The sequence below is a fragment of the Lemur catta genome, chromosome 12 (genome assembly GCF_020740605.2).
Source record: "Lemur catta isolate mLemCat1 chromosome 12, mLemCat1.pri, whole genome shotgun sequence".
Classification (NCBI taxonomy): domain Eukaryota; kingdom Metazoa; phylum Chordata; class Mammalia; order Primates; family Lemuridae; genus Lemur; species Lemur catta.
In genome coordinates this window covers 79,923,601-79,942,289 of record NC_059139.1, presented here as the reverse complement: position 1 = coordinate 79,942,289, position 18,689 = coordinate 79,923,601, and the positions used below count along the sequence as shown (strand labels likewise).

Sequence of the window (18,689 nt, the reverse complement as noted above, 5' to 3'; positions counted from 1 at the left end):
ATCTTGTTCCACATCTTACTTTGTTTTTTAAAGTAAAATGTTTCTTATGGATTTAAATTATTTTAAATTCTGTTTTGTCAAATTAATATTGAAGACTTGTGCTTAGTGGTTATTTTTAAATTACAATTGCCTTTTAAATTTAAATTTTATTTCATTATTTTCTAGAATTATTTAACCACTTTTTTCCTCAACCATTTTGTACTGTTTTCATCAGTGTCGAATTTGAAGTTTAAAGCATTATGTGGTTTGATTAACAGGAGGATCTACTTTTTGTGGCATTGCATCACTGTGTCTGATGGATAAACTAGAAGAAGTTTTTTCAGAAAAAGAATTGAACAGGATAAAGAGGTGGTGTATAATGAGGCAACAAAATGGTTACCATGGAAGACCTAATAAGCCTGTAGACACCTGTTATTCTTTTTGGGTGGGAGCAACTCTAAAGGTAAGAGAAATATTAAAAATGCGAAACCTGTATTCTGTGTTAATATAAATTGTGCTAAAGAGTTTTAGTCTTCAGAATATACATTAAATATTGTTAGGTTTAGGCTACAAAGTTTTTTCTGTTGCTCTGCCAAAGCAAGTCTATATGGTTTTTCCATAGAATTAAATTATCTCTTGTGCTATTTGAAAGTTTCCGTTGTTATAAAACTCAAGTGACCCAGAGCTTGAGTGTCATACCTACATATAACTTATGCAGAACTTGTTATGTATCTACTTTCTTGTAGGTATATGGTCATAAAAAACTTGTTACTGATACTGACTAGTAGTTCATGTAGAGCAGGGTATACTTACTGTATGATAGTGATACCAGTAAAGGTTTTATGGAAAAGTATTAATCTTAAAAAAACAAATCATTGGTCACCCCTTTAAAAAAACATGTAAGGTTTTTATTTATTTGCCTAAACCTTCCGAAACTCATTCATTGACATGCCCACATGTTTTTCCCTGTCTCTACTACCTTTTAATATACCTAAGTCTATAAGGTTATTTAATCACTAAATAACCACAAGTTTTCTCTATCTAAAAATTGCCTTTTCACCTTTAAGAATTATCACCTAGTTCTGATATTCTGGAATCTAAGAGGAGTCTGTGTTCATCTTCCATATAATATCCTAATTTTTTCTCTTAACATTCATATATGAGGTTGAAACAATTTGGAAAAGAATGATGTAAAACAAAGGCAATAGTCTGTTTCTACTCACTTGTGGTGCCATTTCTTAGGTGCACCATTTTTGTATGTGTAAGAAATTTCAGACATCTTCAGAAGCAGGGAGAATGGTATAATGAACCCTCATATGTCCATCAACCAGCATCAACAGTTGTCAACCCAAAGCCGGCCTTTCTTCATTCATATTACTGCCAACTTCCCTCCCATTCGCTGTATTATTTTAAAGCAAATTACAGATGCCATCTTTTATGTTATCAGGAAATTTTTTAATATCTCTAAATGAGAGATAACTTTTTGAAAAACAGAACCTTTGTATCATCACACCTAAAACATTACCCACAATTGCTTATCATCATTAAGTATCCAGTGATGATGTGTATTTCCCATGCACCACATTAACAGGCACATAATATATCGTTGTCTCTCCTGTTGATCAGAGGGCTCCAGAGCTGTCAAACTGATTTTTCCCATTTTAAAGTTCCCATCAGTGTTTTTTTTAACTTTTAAAAATTGTGGGAGAATATTCATAACTTAATATATTTATCAGTTTAACCATTTCTAAGTGTACAAGTGGCATTGATTACATTCACAATGTTGTATATCCATCACCACCATGCAAAACTTTTTCATCATCCCCAACATAAATCCTGTACCCATTAAGCAATAACTCCCCTTTTTTCTCTCTCTCCAGCCCCTGGTAACCTCTCTTCTACTCTATGTCTCTGAATTTTTCTATTTTAGGTACTTCATGTAGGTGAAATCATACAGTATTTGTCCTTCTGTTTCTGGCTTATTTCACTTAACGTAATGTTTTCAGGGTGTATCTTTGTTGTAGCATGTATCAAAATTTCATTCCTTTTATGGCTGAATATTTCATTGTGTGTGTGAGATATACACATACACATACACACACACCACATTTTGCTTATACATTTATCTGTTGATGGCTTCTTGGGTTTTTTCACCTTTTGGCTATTGTGACTAGTGCTGCTGTGAACATGAGTGTTCACATATATGTTCAAGTCTCTGCTTTCATTTTTGGAAGGGCACTGTATATACCCTAGGAGTGGAATTGCTGGGTCATATGGTAATTCTGTGTTTATCTTTTTGAGGAACTGCCAAGCCTTTCCATAGCAGCTGCACCATTTTACATTTCCACTAGCAATGTATGAGGGTTCCAGTTTCTCTACATGCTCACTAACACTTCTTTTTTGTTGGTTTTTTTTTTTTAATAGCCATCCAAATAGGTTTGAAGTGGTATCTCTTTGTGGTTTTTATTTGCATTTCCCTAACGATAAGTGATATTTAGTGTCTTCTCATGTATTTACTGGTTATTTGTGTATCTTCTTGGGAGAAATGTTTATTGAAGTCCTTTGCCTAATCAGGCTTGTTGTTTTTTTGTTATAGAGTTGTAAGAGTTCTTCATATATTCTGAATATTAATCCCTTATCAGATAAATGATTTGCAGTATTTTCTCCCATTCCTTGAGTTGCCTTTTCACTCTGTTGATAGTATCCTTTAATGTACAAGTTTTTTTAATTTTGTTGCAGTCCAATTTTATCTATTTTTTTTCTTTTATTGCCTGTGCTTTGGTATCATATTCATAACATTATTGCCAAATCCAGTGCCCTGAAGATTTTTTCAAGTGTTTTCTTCTAATAGTTTTATACCATTAGGCCTTAAATTTAGGTCTTTCATCAATTTTAAGTTGATTGTTATATGTGATGTAAAGTAGATCCAACTTTATTCTTTGACATGTGGATATTCAATTTTCCTAGCATCATTTGTTGAAAAGACTGTCCTTTCCCATTAAATGGTCTTGGCACGCTTATCAAAAATCAATTGACCATATATATGAGAGTTTATTTCTAGACTATTTTATTGTATCCTTCTGTATGTCTGTCCTTGTGCCAGTACCACACTGTTTTAATTACTGCAACTTCGTAGTAAGTTTCAAAGTCAGGAAGTGTGAGACCTCCAACTCTATTCTTTTGTAAGATTGTTTTGGCTGTTTGGGGCTCCTTGCAATTTCATATGAATCTGATGATTGACCTTCCCATTTCTGCAAAAAAGGCTATTGGAATTTTGATAGGGATTATATTAAGTCACTTTGGGTATTAATTGAAACCTTGACAATGTTGTGTTTTTTGTTTTTTTTGAGACAGAGTCTTGCTCTGTTGCCCGGCTAGAGCGAGTGCCATGGTGTCAGCCTGGCTCACAGCAACCTCAGACTCCTCGGCTTAAGCAATCCTACTGCCTCAGCCTCCCTGGTAGCTGGGACTACAGGCATGCGCCACCATGCCTGGCTAATTTTTTTTTTCTATATATATATTTTAGTTGGCCAGATAATTTTTTTCTATTTTTTTAGTAGAGATGGGGTCTTGCTCTTGCTGAGGCTGGTCTTGAACTCCTGACCTTGAGCGATCCACCCGCCTCGGCCTCCCAGAGTGCTAGGATTACAGGCGTGAGCCACCGCGCCCGGCCAAAACCTTGACAATGTTAAGTCTTCCTATCCATGAGCACAGGATGTTTCCAATTCTATAGGTGGTCTTTAATTTCTTTCAGCAATATTTTGTAGTTTTCAGCATGTGTCTTTCACCTCCTTGGTAAGACTTATTTCTTAAGTAGTTAATTCTTTTAGGTGCTATTATAAATGAAATTGCTTTCTTAATTTTCTTTTGGATTATTAATTGCTAATGTATGGAAACCCCAGCAACTTTTTATGGAATAGTTTTAGCAGCCATTAACTATCATTGCCTAAATCAGTTGTCATTAATGGGTTGCAAAATGGTGGTATTCTGAATTTATTTGATGGCATTCTTACATAAAGAAGAATTTTGCCTTATCCTGAGGTATAGTTTGTACTGAGAAGGTCAGATAAATACTGAGTTCTTTCTCTTAATTTTAATAGTGTTCAGCAAAATGAGTTGGTTCCCTAGCATCCCCTTAAGTTTTTCAGTGAAATGTTAGGTTTTAGGGGTTTTTTTTCTTTGAGAATCATTTGAACTTATAGATTTTAACATTTTATATGTTTTAGTTCATTACTTTTTTTTTTTTTTTTTTGAGACAGAGTCTCACTCTGTTGCCCAGGCTAGAGTGCCGTGGCATTAGCCTAGCTCACAGCAACCTCAGACTCCTGGGCTCAGGCAATCCTCCTGCCTCAGCCTCCCGAGTAGCTGGGACTACAGGCATGCGCCACCATGCCTGGCTAATTTTTCTATATATATTTTTAGCTGTCCGTATAATTTCTTTTCTATTTTTATTAGAGACGGGGTCTCGCTCTTGCTCAGGCTGGTCTCAAACTCCTGAGCTCAAATGATCCACCCGCCTTGGCCTCCCAGAGTGCTAGGATTACAGGCGTGAGCCACCGCGCCTAGCCTACATTTTTATTTTTAATGCTCAAATTGTGCAGTCTTTAGCCAGTAGAAGCCCCTTTAAGTTGGCTCTTGAGTCTTTTTGGTATGACCTTGGTAGTCTTTGACAACTTTGGGAAGGCAATGACTTTTTTTTTTTTTTTTTTTTTTGAGACAGAGTCCCACTCTGTTGCCTGGGCTAGAGTGCCATGGCATCATCTAGCTCACAGCAACCTCAGACTCCTGGGCTCAAGCCGTCCTCCTGCCTCAGCCTCTGGAGTAGCTGGGACTATGGGCATGCACCACCGTGCCTGGCTAATTTTTCTATATATATTTTTAGCTATCCATATAATTTCATTCTATTTTTAGTAGAGACGGGGTCTCGCTCTTGCTCAGGCTGGTCTGAACTCCTGAGCGCAAACAATCCGCCCGCCTCGGCCTCCCAGAATGCTAGGATTACGGGCGTGAGCCACCGTGCCCGACCAGCAATGAGTTTTAAACTTTTTTTTTTTTTAATTTTAATTCTTGTGGACATTACCATAACTTTAAATAATATACTGATTTTTTTATCTTAGCACCTTTTAGGCATTATCTTTGATTCCCAACTATGAAAATTTAAGATTTAGCTTCTCCTTTTTTCCAGCAAATTGTTACTTATTATTTTTAATTCTGAATCTTTTCTCTTCCTCTTCCACCTTCCAACACTGTAAGCTTACCTTTACTTTTATAATGTCAAATTAGCTGGCATTCATATTTTGTTGAGTAATACTCAAATCTTTCATGCTTTGCTTATGGATTGTTTCTAAAATTTGAAAGCTAGGAATCAACATTTATTATGATATTGTAAATATTGTTCATTGCTAAACTAAACACAGTGTTAAGATTATAATTTCTTCATTTTAAGTAATGACCCATGTGCCACTTGATGGAAAATGTTCCTAGCATCAAGATTCTAAAGAATCTCCATACGTTCTGTTAATTACATCAAAATAAATAAGTTTATTTCTTATTTGTACCATAACTTTCTTACAGGTTTAGCTTTCTTTTTAGCTTTTTTTTTTTTGGAGAAATAATGTTTCTTCATAAATCACTGATATCTTCTGTAGCTCTCTTTAATTCATTAACACACTTTAAACCACTTTGTATCCTCAGAAATTTCTTGAACCCTCTTAACTACTGTTCACTCCACCCTTGTTCTCTTCAGTTTGATTTATCTATTTTTATTTTTTTTCTCTTTAATGAAATTTTGAGAGAAAAGACAAATGAGTTTTTTTATGTTGTAATCATATTTGTCTTACCTTTGTCTTTCTTGATTAAAGAGCTATACTTTTTTACTATTCTCAAACAAAATTGCCTCTAGCATTTGGTTAATAATTTTTTTGTTCTTTTTTGAAATATTTTTAGTTTCAGTTATTACCAGTTTATAACTAATAGCTCAAGAGTCTATAATAAGAGTTAAAATATAGGTAGATAAAATTGCACTTCTTTGAAATGACTGAGTATATTGGAGAAATTGTCTTTTGAATCTAGCTTAATGTGATGCAGAGTTTAGATGGGCCTGGTTCAGAAGAAAGAAATAATGAATGGGTCAAGAAAAGGAGAGTAGATGTGATAAGAAGATAGGCTGGGCACGGGTGGCTCACTCCTGTAATCCCAGCACCCTGGGAGGCCTAGAAGGGATGATCACTTGAGGTCAGGAGTTCGAGACCAGCCTGAGCAAGAGCGAGACCCCGTCTCTACAAAAAATAGAAAAATTAGCCAGACATGGTGGTGCATGCCTGTAGTCTTAGCTGCTCAGGAGGCTGAGGCAGGAGGATTGCTTGAGCTCAGGAGTTTGGGGTTACAGTGAGCTATGATGATGCCACTGTACTCTAGGCAGGGCAACAGAGTGAGACCCTGCCTCAAAACAAAACAGATTTGATAAGAAGATAAAAAAAGATAATGTGGTTGACTAATTGTAAGTGCTAAAGTCCCCAAAGACTGGCTCTGAGCACCTTGGCTAGGAAAAAGCATATCTAAATGATACATATCTGAAATTTGAGCCAAAAGTCAATATGAAAGTTATATGTCAATAAATTTTTGTCATGTCATTTCAGCTTCTGAAAATTTTCCAATACACTAACTTTGAGAAAAATAGAAATTACATCTTATCAACTCAAGATCGCCTCGTCGGGGGATTTGCCAAGTGGCCAGATAGTCATCCAGGTAATTATTTTCTGTATGAATCTGGAACAACTTTTATTTCTTCACGCATCTTTATTAGAAAAGGCATATGATAGAAAATATAGCCACTGTTGTAAAGTCACTTTAAATAATATATGTTTCAAAAAGTAGATTGTTTAAACTTGGGATAAATTTAGGGTGTTGGGGAGTATAAAGGAAAGAGTTGTTTATCAAGATGTATTGGTATAGTGTACATTTTTTCCCAAATATTTCACTTAGCAATGTCTTAGTTCATTTGCAGCAATAAGGCAGATGGTCTGAATGGGCCCTTTCCAAAATAGGGAATTATTTGGCCCATCCAAAATCATTAGGATTATTAGCTATGACTTGAACTAAGTAGTCTAAATTACTCTCAACCCCGAAGGGAACCAGTTTATTCTTTTCAGAAGTCGTTAAATTAAAAACATCTCAAATACCAAATAGAGGTGTTTCTCACTGCCCCATACTCTTGTTCTCTAAATTTCAGCAGATTCAGGTAGCTTTTTTAGATGACTGCCTTGCTGTTTGAACTTTCACCATTCACTGTCTAAAAATCAGGAACCAAAGAGATTCATACAATATTAATGGCATGACACTCAAGGTTCTCCCCCAAATTTGGCTCTTCTCCCGCCTCTAGCATCATTCTCGTCTACAGTGCCCCCCCTTATATTTTCACCTTCAGTAAAATGAGTCTATTTACAGTTTCCTCATAAAAATCAATATGAAAGTTTGTTAAAATAATTCAGAACACTGACATTTTTGATAAGCAAGTTGTCAAGGAATTAGCTATAAATATATGAAACTAGATGCAAAGAATGATTGTTTTTGCAGCATTGCTGTAGAATCGTGGCTTTTATTATTAATCTAGAAAATACCTCTTCAACTTGTCTACCATCATAAAACTGCTATGGTTGGATGTGTACTTGAATCAAAATATAAATAAGGGGCCCATGAAATCATATTTTTGTACCTGAAATGAGCAGAAATATTCCCTCACACTCATATTTGCCTGTATTTTCATGTAAAACTTACTTAGAAAAAAAAGTTTAATGCTTCAAAGTCATAAGCCAAATTATGTTTTCACAAATTAATTTCTAAAGCAAATCATATTTTGAAATTCTTGGTACCTATAACACATAGCTTATAAATATGATAGAAAAATGCCTCAAGAAAACAGTTATTTTGTTCTTGATGCCATATTTTTATCACTATTTTAACAAGTGATGAGAATAGGGAGATAGAAATCTTAAAAAGCATTGCTTGTATAAACCTACTTGAAATACGTTATTTCCAATAGCTTTTTTTTAAAGAATAATATATCTTTTTTTTTTAATTCCAAAGGATGTCTCAGTGTTAGTAAATATTTCCATTTCTTGTCCCTTCTATGTCTATATCCAATTACAGTCATTGTTCAGTACAACACACTTGAGGTATTTGAAATTCCTCAAATGTCAAGAAACGCTAATTTATCTCTGGCATACCATACTTTTTAAGGGCAGAGTGTCTTCTATAATGGTTACTACAGAATGTTTGCTGATTAATTTTTAGTTAACCAGAACCACACACTCCATAGGTACTCCAGGTAGCTGAGGTTTACATCCATAAGGACATGATACCAGCAATAGAAAACTTTCCCTTTTGAGACCTCAGGAATCAACACACCTGACTACCTTCTTGAAAATGTAAAGTGAAATATTACTTTGAATGAAAATTTTTTATATCCTAATTACTGTTATTTGGAAAAATTCTTTTTAACTTGATACTTAAAAGAATTTTGATTTTTAATCATCTTCCACGAGTATTTGATATACCTTTAAACTTAATTACACTTAAATTTTTTGTAAGAGTCACTTTCAAGGGAAAAAAATGAATTTATTTTATTTATATTAAAAGAAACTTTGTCCAGTAACTTCTGAGAGAAAATTTTTAAAGCTTTTTTCTAGGGAGATCAGTTGCTAACTTTAACATTTGTGTAAATATTTGGATGTAATACTGACTTTTTACAGATACATTAAAATGTTTTCAGAGCCTATATACTAAAAAGCATAGAAAGTCTTTGTATGATAAACTGAATTTATTTGGAGAGACCTATTCCCAGAGCCTTTAGAAAAATCATTTTAAGCAGATTGTTTAAAATGAGTTTATTCTTAGTTTTAGTAAATCCAGTAGTAGATCTGATAGAGATTTTATATATATTTATGAAAGAAACTTCAAAAGAATAATGTTTTATGGTGAACTAAAAATATATTTCAACATCTAAAGTGCTTGAATACATCACCACCTACAGATAAAAGGGTTTTTTGGAGTTTTTTGGTTTTGTTTTGTTTTGTTTTTTAACTATTTGAGGTTTAAAACAATTTAGTTCTAATTCACTGGCTTTTACAAAATTCCTTTAGAGAAAAAAATAAGTTTTATTTTTACTTTATCCAAAGAGATTTTAATCTTACACAGATTCTATTTTGTTATTATAGTTGTATATTATATTTCTTTACATTGCATTTTTTCCCTAGAAAAGTTTCCTAGTTTCTAGAAAATAAAGCTTAATGTTGCTTTGTGTTATTTGTAATTTTAGAATAACTATATGGAATGATGTAATAATACAGGGGAAATTGAATTTATTTTTTGTAGTCTAAAAATTAGAGGAAAGTGAGCCAGAAGAAATCTAAGCATTTTCTGAAAAGGCCTAAAAGGGGATAAACAAGGACCTCTATTAGTGAAATAACTTTATCAAAAATAACACAACTATTTGTCATTTCTTTTTGGAAAAGTAAAAATACTGAGGTAAATAAAACTTTTTCTTTAACTCTTTTGACAAAGTTTGACTTGGTAAGATGTTTTGAACTTTAAAAGCTCTTGAGGGCATAAATGTTGGCCAGTTCAAAAATAGAAAAACTTCTTGACTGCTATAAAACTTTGTGTGGTGTTTCTGTAACTACATAGCTCTGAGCTCTTCAGAAGTCTATATAAGGCTCTCAGACAGGCAATGGCCATGTGATTAGTGGCCACTTTAATAGAAGAGGGTTGCTACCCCCTGAAATACGGGAAACCAATGAGACCAATGCAGAAGTGTTAGGGTATGAGCACTCGTATATTATTATAACCAAATAGAATGTGAGTTTATTTTTATTTTCAGATAGATATTTTTAGAATGACTGATATTACCCTAAATAGGAGAATTGAATATGGTACAGCATTCCAGAATGGGTTATTTTTATTTAAGCTCCTTTTATTTAACACAGTATTTAGGATAGTACTATATATGGTTTAGGAACTGTCAGAGGTAAAACTTGGCAGGAGGAGAGGAGTATTGCTACTTAGATTGAGAGTTTTGTTTTCATTTTTAAGAAAATATTTTCCTTTAATGATATAAAGTTAAAGCTGTTTGTTTCCATTTTCTGTAATAAGCAAAAGGGAAAATTCACTAAAGAGAAAAGTCTTTTATATTACTGCTACTCTTCCTCCCTGTTCTTTAATCACAGAATTTGTTGGCAGAGTTCTCTCTTCAGCTGGGAACTGTGTTCCTTTGTTAATACTATTTTCATGAATAAAAGATTTTATTTTGATCATCTGATTTTTTAAAAATTGGTGTTTGAGACTTTGAGAAAGCAAATATTTTAAAAACCATATTTAGCATTTTTCTAAGTTTATTTTTAATGTAGTGATGGACTATTGATATGTAGTTAAAATATTTCATACATGTATAAAAATGCCATTATGATTTTTTTTAATGCCTCATTTTCAGATGCTTTGCATGCATACTTTGGGATCTGTGGCCTGTCACTAATGGAGGAAAGTGGAATTTGTAAAGTTCATCCTGCTCTGAATGTAAGCACACGGACTTCTGAACGCCTTCTAAATCTCCATCAAAGCTGGAAAACCAAGGACTCTGAACAATGCTCAGAGAATGTACATATCTCCACATGACTGACTTTAGATTGGGAGGGTGGGGGGATTTGTAGCGTAACTGTAGCTCCAGGTGAAAAGCCATGTATAACCACCGTGTGCTCTTTTTTTAAGAGTTAGAGTCTTACAATCAAATCTTGTACTGATGTCACTTTGGGATATAGTCTTGAGCCAGTAACTTTTGTACTGGGTTTCAAGAAAATCTTTGTTGAAGTTTGAACCACGACTCTGTAATGGTTCTTAAATGTTTATACTGTATTTCTAAGAAGTTCTTTGAGGCAAATTAACTGTATGTATGTAGGTTATCTTTTTAAAAATTCTTCAGTACAAATTGTATCTTCTTATAAAATGGACACAAATCTTAAAAACAAGTTTACACTTCATACAGCATTGATAATCTTCAGGTGAACACTTAGTGATCATTTAAAAAGCTTGACAGCTGATGGTAGAAAATTTGCTTTAATGAATTATGTATCTAGGATTATTCTTTGGAAACAGATGATCCCATAATTTTTTTAAAGAAAAGTGAATTATTTTGTCTTATTCTTAAGTAAAATGTGCCAATTAAACTTGTGTGGCCTATATAGATGAAATTATTGACTTCATAATAGGAATAAATAGGCTTAAATAATATGATAGTTTTCTAAAGGGAGATTGTTTTACGAGGACTATTATGAGGGAATGGTAACTTAGCTGTATGTGATTGTGAATGAGCAAGTTTTATACTGTGTGGGTCATTTATTTAGACATTGCTGTGGTGAGTACCAGTTATGTTTGATTTTAATTTCAAATCATTAGTTGCCTTTTATTTCCTTTTTCTCTTTTGCTTTCTGAGAAGAAAACAATCTTATCTAGAGGAAAAGATATTTAGTGTTTTTATTTTTCTGAGATACATGATATTGTAAATTGTACTTTCATAACTGAGTTATTTTTAGTCATTTGGATTTTTTCTTTTTTAGTTTGTTGCCCTCACTGTGATATCTGCTCTAATTTCAAACTAATAATTTTGTAAGTTTTTTCAAATTAAATACAAAAGTAGAACCACTCAAGTAAATTCAGTGTTTCAACTCTATATATGGTCATTTATATTTTTATATTTTCAGGTAAGTGGGAGGGAAACATAACCATTTAGAGGGTAAGAACTGGCATTTTGTTTTTGTTCTTTGTTTTGTTTTCTTAAGTCTATGAACTAGCTAAGTATAAAGGAGATAGTGTCAAAACTCTTCATTTGTAATCAATTTATCAATAAATCACATCTATCACTTGCTCAATGACATTCAAAGATAAGAGTCTAGTACTAGAATGGAGAAGGAAATCTCACTAAAGGTGTTGGGTTTAAGTTAGTCTTGGTGGTAATAAATGTTGAATTATTCTACAGGCATCAGTATAAAAACTAAATTACTAGTATCACTGTTTAGGTATTGTAATATTTTAAATTTATTTTCCTTTGCTAAATTAGAGAAAAAATATTGTAAAATAACAGTTTTTCCCAAGGGAAACCCTACCTACTTGGAGAAACAATTCATTTATTATTGGTATGCTTAGTTTTAAACCTGAGTTTGCCAAAGTCAACTGTATTTTTTTAAATTAGAAATAAAATAAATCATCTGATGGTGGGGGGAAAGTAAGCTTAACAATAGATGTTACCCTTCTACGAGTTATTCCAGTTGCTTCTGTTTAAATCCTGACAAATTAAGACATCCATATCTCAAACTAAGTCATCTTTTAGACATTGGGAGTTAAAATAGCATATATGTAATGGCTTTAGGACTTTCTAAAAAGCCTAAACTGTTTTTCCTAAATGACTATCAATTGTTAGAAGGTGAGAAAAGTAGTAGTAATGACTATATTCAGAGATGAAAGAGAAGAATTTCTATCAAAAACTATTTCATAAATATTTTCTAACTCAAACAATAGCATAAGAATATAAATTATAGTATGATAGCATGATTCCAATTGATATACTTGTGAGAGACCTTCTTGTGAAACTTTGTGGACCAGCAAATGTTCATGTTCCACAAGAACATATTGACCAAAAAATAACAGGCCAGTGTGAATTGTGGAGAAACTATTCCTAACTTTTCTAAATAGTTACTTATAAAAAAGTATTTATTAATAAAGTAAATTATAAGCAATATTTCACATATATATTTTGTTCTTTAGCAATAGTGATATAATGAGAAAGGAAATACAAAGTCCAAAAGCTCAAATCTATTTTCTACTCTCTACTGTTTCCCTCAACACCCCCATGGTATTTTTAGGAGATAGGAGAAGCTTTGTTTTGAGTATCTGCATAAAAACAAGGTTAATCAAGTCATACAACGTCATTTAACCAATTATTCATCAACATGTTTTTAGATTTGGCCTATAATATATATGTTTTTATTAGCTCTTTAAATGGTTATTTATAACTATTAATCTAAATTCAAATTGAAATTTTACTGACAGTAATACATAGTTTGAAAGCTGTTAGACCTGATAATATTTAAGAGGCAGTTAATGAACAGATGCTCTGGAATCAGATGACCTGGGTGTAAATCCCAGATCTGCCAGTTCAACAGCATGATCTTGGATTCTAACTCTCCCATTGGTAAACAAAAAAAAAAAAAAATGAGGCAATTAGGTTTCCTCGTGGGATTGAGAATTAAATGAGATAGTACATATAAAGCACTTAACATAGTGCCTGGAATACAGCAAATTCCTAATTATAGTTTCTGTTATAATCATAAGATTGTCATTTTAATTAACCTGTTTTCTACGCTAGAAAGAGTTCTTAACAGAGATTAAACTCAGGGAAGGTGATGACAGCAGTGTAGTTTTTGAATCTTCCCCATAAGAATACACAGCAACTAGGATAGCCACAGACACTATCTGCAGAACTAGATGACAGGGTATCTCCGTGAACCTCAATATACAAGTGAGAGCAAACCACTGACCGACATAGTTTCAGCATCTGTGTGGGAGGAAGTGGAAGGAAGGCAGCTGGTTTGTGACAACCCTGCAAATTGGAAAACTGTAACACCGCCCACAGTTTCTCACTACTTCAGTGCAGTGGGCCAACCTGAGGACAGAAGCTGAAACTGGGAAGAGTTTTACAAAATCCCATTTGCACGTGACTGGTAAAGCAGTATGATGAGGTCTGATGATAGTGCTAGAGCAGATGGGCCTTACACTGTATACCTCTTGAAGCTAATGAGACAAAGCCTTGCGCTAAGGAGAAACTGCTAGAATTAGAATCCAAATTGGCCAGGTTGGGTATGATAGGACAAAAGAAAGGTTCAGATAAATATTGCTAAGGAAGGCAATATACATAGACATTATGTGTGTGTATATATATATATATATATATGTGTGTGTGTGTGTATGTATATACATATATATGTATATACATACACACACACACACACACACACATAAATCACTGTGAAAAAGAAAAGAGAGCTTTAGGGACACGAAGCTAGAAAAGTCATCCACCAGCCACCCCTCCTTCACAAAAGTATAGGCAAACACATTTCACTTAAGGTGAAAAAAAAAAAAGCAACTGAGCCAGGATTACAGTCAAATTCCATTCAAAGTTAGTATAAGAAATAAGAGAATGAGTAAATCAACATCCCCACAGACAATGATAGCACACCAGAGAGACATGACCACAAGACAGATGAAAACCTAATATTTCCAAAAAAATTAAAAAGCAATTATGACAGGAAATGTATTTAGTACTATATCAATAAAAGTAGGGAAAGATGAAAATTAAATGACCAAGTCTTAAAAACTGGAGTAAAAAGCAAATCAAAAGAAAGCAGAAGGAATGAATTAGTAAAGATAAAAGCAAAAAGTAATTAGTAGAAAGACAAAATATTGTAGAGCCAATAAATAAATCCAAAAGTTGGTTCTTTGGCAGAGTTGGTGGTGGGAGGTGCAGGGAGCTCAATGAAATAGACAAACCACCAGCTAACCTATTTAAGAAAAGAATGAAGCACACATACAAAACTTTAAATGATGGGGGCAATCAGAAAACAGGAAATTTTTAAAAACTGGCTGCTTTGAGGAATTTTGTATAATCAGAAAATTAACTTTTTTGAGAAAAATGCAGATTGCCAAAATTTGGTGAATACAGAAATTCAAAACAAACCAATTAACCATAGGAAAAAAAAGTAACCCTTACAAAATAAAATATGAGTGTAAAAAATAAGTAACATAAATAAATAAAGGAACCCTTACCAAAAAAAGTATCAGGCGCAGACTGTTTCAAGGGAATTTCCAAACCAAACCTTTATGATTAAATAATCCCACTGTTGCTTAATTCTAGGAACTGGAAAAGGAATCTTACACCTCAAAGTGCCAAAGGGAAAAAAAAAAAAAAACTTCCAAATTCATTTTGTAAAGTGAAGATAATAGCATTGATTCAAAAACCTGACGAAGACTGGACCAATCTCACAAATATGAATGAAAGTTTTCATGATATATTAGCAAACAATCCAACGGCACTTTCAAAAGGTAATAAATCATGATCAAGTTGGGTTTATCATAGGAATTATTATGTTTCACCTTTGCAGAAAAGGCATAGGATAGAATTGATCACTCACTTCTATTAAATATACTCAGTAAATAGAAATTGATGAATAATTCATTAACATTGTACCTCTACCTAAAAGCCAGCATCTTAATGCCAAAACAAAAGAGGCTTCCAACTGAAGTCAGGAACAAGACATATGCCCACTATCTCCTCTACTAAACGTTGTGTTGGGGGTTTTCGCCAGTGAAGTTAGACAAAACAGACTTGTGAATTGAAAAAGAAGAAAGAAAACTATATGCAGATATGAATATCTAGAAAACCCAAAGGAACTTGTTGAAAAACTATAAAAGAACTTAGTGAAGTAGCAGTTAAATATAATTAACGTATAAATATTCATAGCCTTCACCAGACACAAAGGAGTGCACACTCTGATTCCATTTAGAGGAAAAGTTCCAAATAGGCGGCGTTTATGCCTGATGTCAGAAATGAGCACCCTCTTTCAGCCACTACCTCTCTCCTAAAAGGTAAGCACTGTCATGACTTCAATCACCATCAGTTAATTTTGTCTGGTTTCGGACTTTATATAAGTGGAAACATATTGTATACATTATTTTCCAACTGGCTTTAACTCAGCAGGAGTGGACAAGGGGGCTGCCTGGTGCTGGTAACGTTCTGTTTCATTATCTAGGTGCTGGTTACATAGGTGCATTCACCTTATGAATATTTATCAAGCTGTATACTTACGATTTGTGCACTTTTCTGTATGTATAATTATAGTTCAATAAAAATGTTTACTCAAAATAAAAAGACTTCATATATATATACAAACCTGAACTAGAAGAGACAACCGCTTTTATGTTAGCAAAAGTAAAAAAAAGAAACTCGTGTAAACTTAATAAGGCATGTCTAAAACCTGTGTGAGAAAAACTTTAAAAAAAAAAAAAGAATAAAGCTCTTGGAAGACAAAAAGGTACTCAAACAAATGAAGATACACCATATTCTTAGGAACTGATTCAACATCAAAACATGCCTTTCCCCTTATGTTAATTTATACATTTTACATCATCCCATTAAAAATCACCATGTTTTCATTTGAGAGAACATACTAGAATAACCATGAAAATTGAAAAGAATGAGAGGGGAGCAGCCCTACCAGACATTAAAACACTAAACCTTCCCTGGCAAAAGCTATCAGAATTTAAAAGTGTGCACGCTTTTTGGCCCAGCAATTCCATATCTATAAATTTAACTTGAAGCACACAAAGAGGTAATGACACCTTTTCAAGAATCTTACAGCAATATTTTTGTAATTGGGAAAAGTCACTGATTATGATACAGTTATGCAGTGTAATGCTACGTAACTGTTAAAGTATGGATATTGAATGGTGTTCATAATGTTGAATGAATGAAAAGTTTGGTATTGACACATAAATAGGCGGTCCAATGGAACAGAAGTTCCAGAAATAGATTCAATGGCATATTAGAACACAATAAAGGCAGCATCTCAAATTAGTGAGATAAACTTTTAAATAAGTTCTATGGGATTACTAGTGCTTAATTCAGCTATTTATGTATTTTTGAAGGGTATATAGTTTCTTTCACTTTAAATCTTTTTATAAGCGATGTTTATTTTTATAATTTAAAAGAGTCCTCTCCCCACCCCACCTCCCTTTCTACAGATAACCACCACTGTTGCATAAATCCTTCTGACCTTTAATCTCTATGTGTATATGTATAAGTAGAGAATATGTACGCTTTATATAAAGAATACATATTCTTTAAATGTATTTCAGCATTACTTATACCAATACGATACACATGCTTACACAAATCCACATAGATAGACGTATGTATACGTGTGTAAAGATCAGAGTTACTCTATATTCTGTAATGTAAATTTTTTATTCAACAAAATATTACGAATTTCTTTCAATATCCATACTTTAACAGTTGCATAGTATTGCATTGCATAAATGTATCATAATCAGTGCCTTGTTTTTCACAATTACAAAAAAGATTGCTGTAAGATCCTTGAAAACATTGCCTATGTGTTTCTTTAAGCGAAATTTATAGATACAGAATTACTGGGGCAAAAGGTGTGCACATTTTAAATTCTGGTAGCTTTTGCTAAGGTGCTTTCCAAGAAGGTTGTACTAGTGCACACTTCTACCTTGACTTCTACCTTGAATGCTCTTCTGATAATAAAATGCCACCTACATGTAACTCAAAGTTGTGACTTTGGAAAAGACTTTCGTGGCTTAATTCCTCACCCTCTTTGCAGATGATAAGCCTATACATATTCTGCAACTAGAGTGTACATTGTCTTTTTCCAGAAGAGAGTTCTTTTCATGCCACAACATTCCTTTGAGGTGTTCCTACTCCATCTCTTGCCTCTTTTAACATTTTTCCATGTGCTTAGTTCTACTAACTTTTTGTTAAAGCTCTTATTAAGGCTCTAACGAAATTAAAGGTTGCCATTAAAAGTGTATGTGGGATTTCCTGAACTGACTGATAATGCACTACACATATCACTGGAGAAGCTGGTGATGAGTACCTGAGACCTCACCAAAGTATGTTTGTAACTTCTTGTGAGTCTATATTTCAAAATAAAAAGTGTTTTTAAAGTGTGTGTGGGAACATGAAAGCCATGGAGAAACTGAAATGAAAGTAAAACAAATTTAGGCTCAAAGCCAGTTTCCCTCTTACTTAATCATACATGAGCAAGTCAGGGAGTTTGGTAGAGCTTTTTGAAGTCTCTAATGAGTGAGGGAAAATAATCAATTTGATAAAGCACACTTAAGTAACTTGCTAGAGTGTTAATGGATTTTCGTCTTGTCATTTAAATTTCAGCAATTGAGTACCACACTAGAATATCCACAAATGATACTCTCTTACAGAATATCTTCTTTTGCTACAGAACACATTATAGAAAATTATTCGGTGGTTAAATTATATAAATATATTGTTCTGTCAATGCCTTTTACTTTTATGTCTTTTGATACTCATTTTAATATTTCTCATATTAAGGAACATTTAGGTTATTTTTAATTCATAAATGTTACTATGAACATCATTTATTCACTTCTGTGGGGGTTCCTAGAAGGAAATTTCTGGACTAAAGAATTTATGCTTAAAAAATATTGGTAGTTACTGCCACATTGCCATCCAGAAACAGTGTGGTTCATTCATAAATTCAACAAGGTCTTAGAGTACTTGTTTCCTCATATCCTCAGCAGCACTAGATTTTATCAATCTTAAAGTTTTTCCATTCTGGTTGGGAGAAAAAAATGGTATCCCCACACTGATAAACAATTAGAAAAAAAGTTCTGGTAAGTTTTGGGGGAGGTTCATTGTTGGTATGTGCTGTATGAGGGAATACCAATACTGCCTGTGACAGTGAAATCAGAATAATTTCTCTCCACTAACTAGGACTTGGAATACTAGTTTTCCAAGTGTCTTCTGCACACAGGAGCATTAACATCACCTGAGAATTTGTTAGAAAGTATAGATTCTCTGGCCCCATCTTAGACCTCCTGAATCAGAAGCT

General features: G+C 33.4%; 1 protein-coding gene across 1 annotated transcript in view; it reads left to right on the top strand.

The window, feature by feature from the left end:
- PGGT1B (protein geranylgeranyltransferase type I subunit beta) overlaps nucleotides 1–11,253 on the top strand; it is a 45,009-nt gene extending 33,756 nt beyond the window's left edge. The window contains exons 7-9 of the mRNA XM_045565969.1: nucleotides 258–442; nucleotides 6,618–6,726; nucleotides 10,466–11,253. Coding sequence (XP_045421925.1) covers nucleotides 258–442; nucleotides 6,618–6,726; nucleotides 10,466–10,647 — 476 coding nt within the window. The 3' untranslated portion in view covers nucleotides 10,648–11,253. The remainder of the gene's footprint in view (nucleotides 1–257; nucleotides 443–6,617; nucleotides 6,727–10,465) is intronic.
- The last annotated feature ends 7,436 nt before the right edge of the window (nucleotides 11,254–18,689 follow it).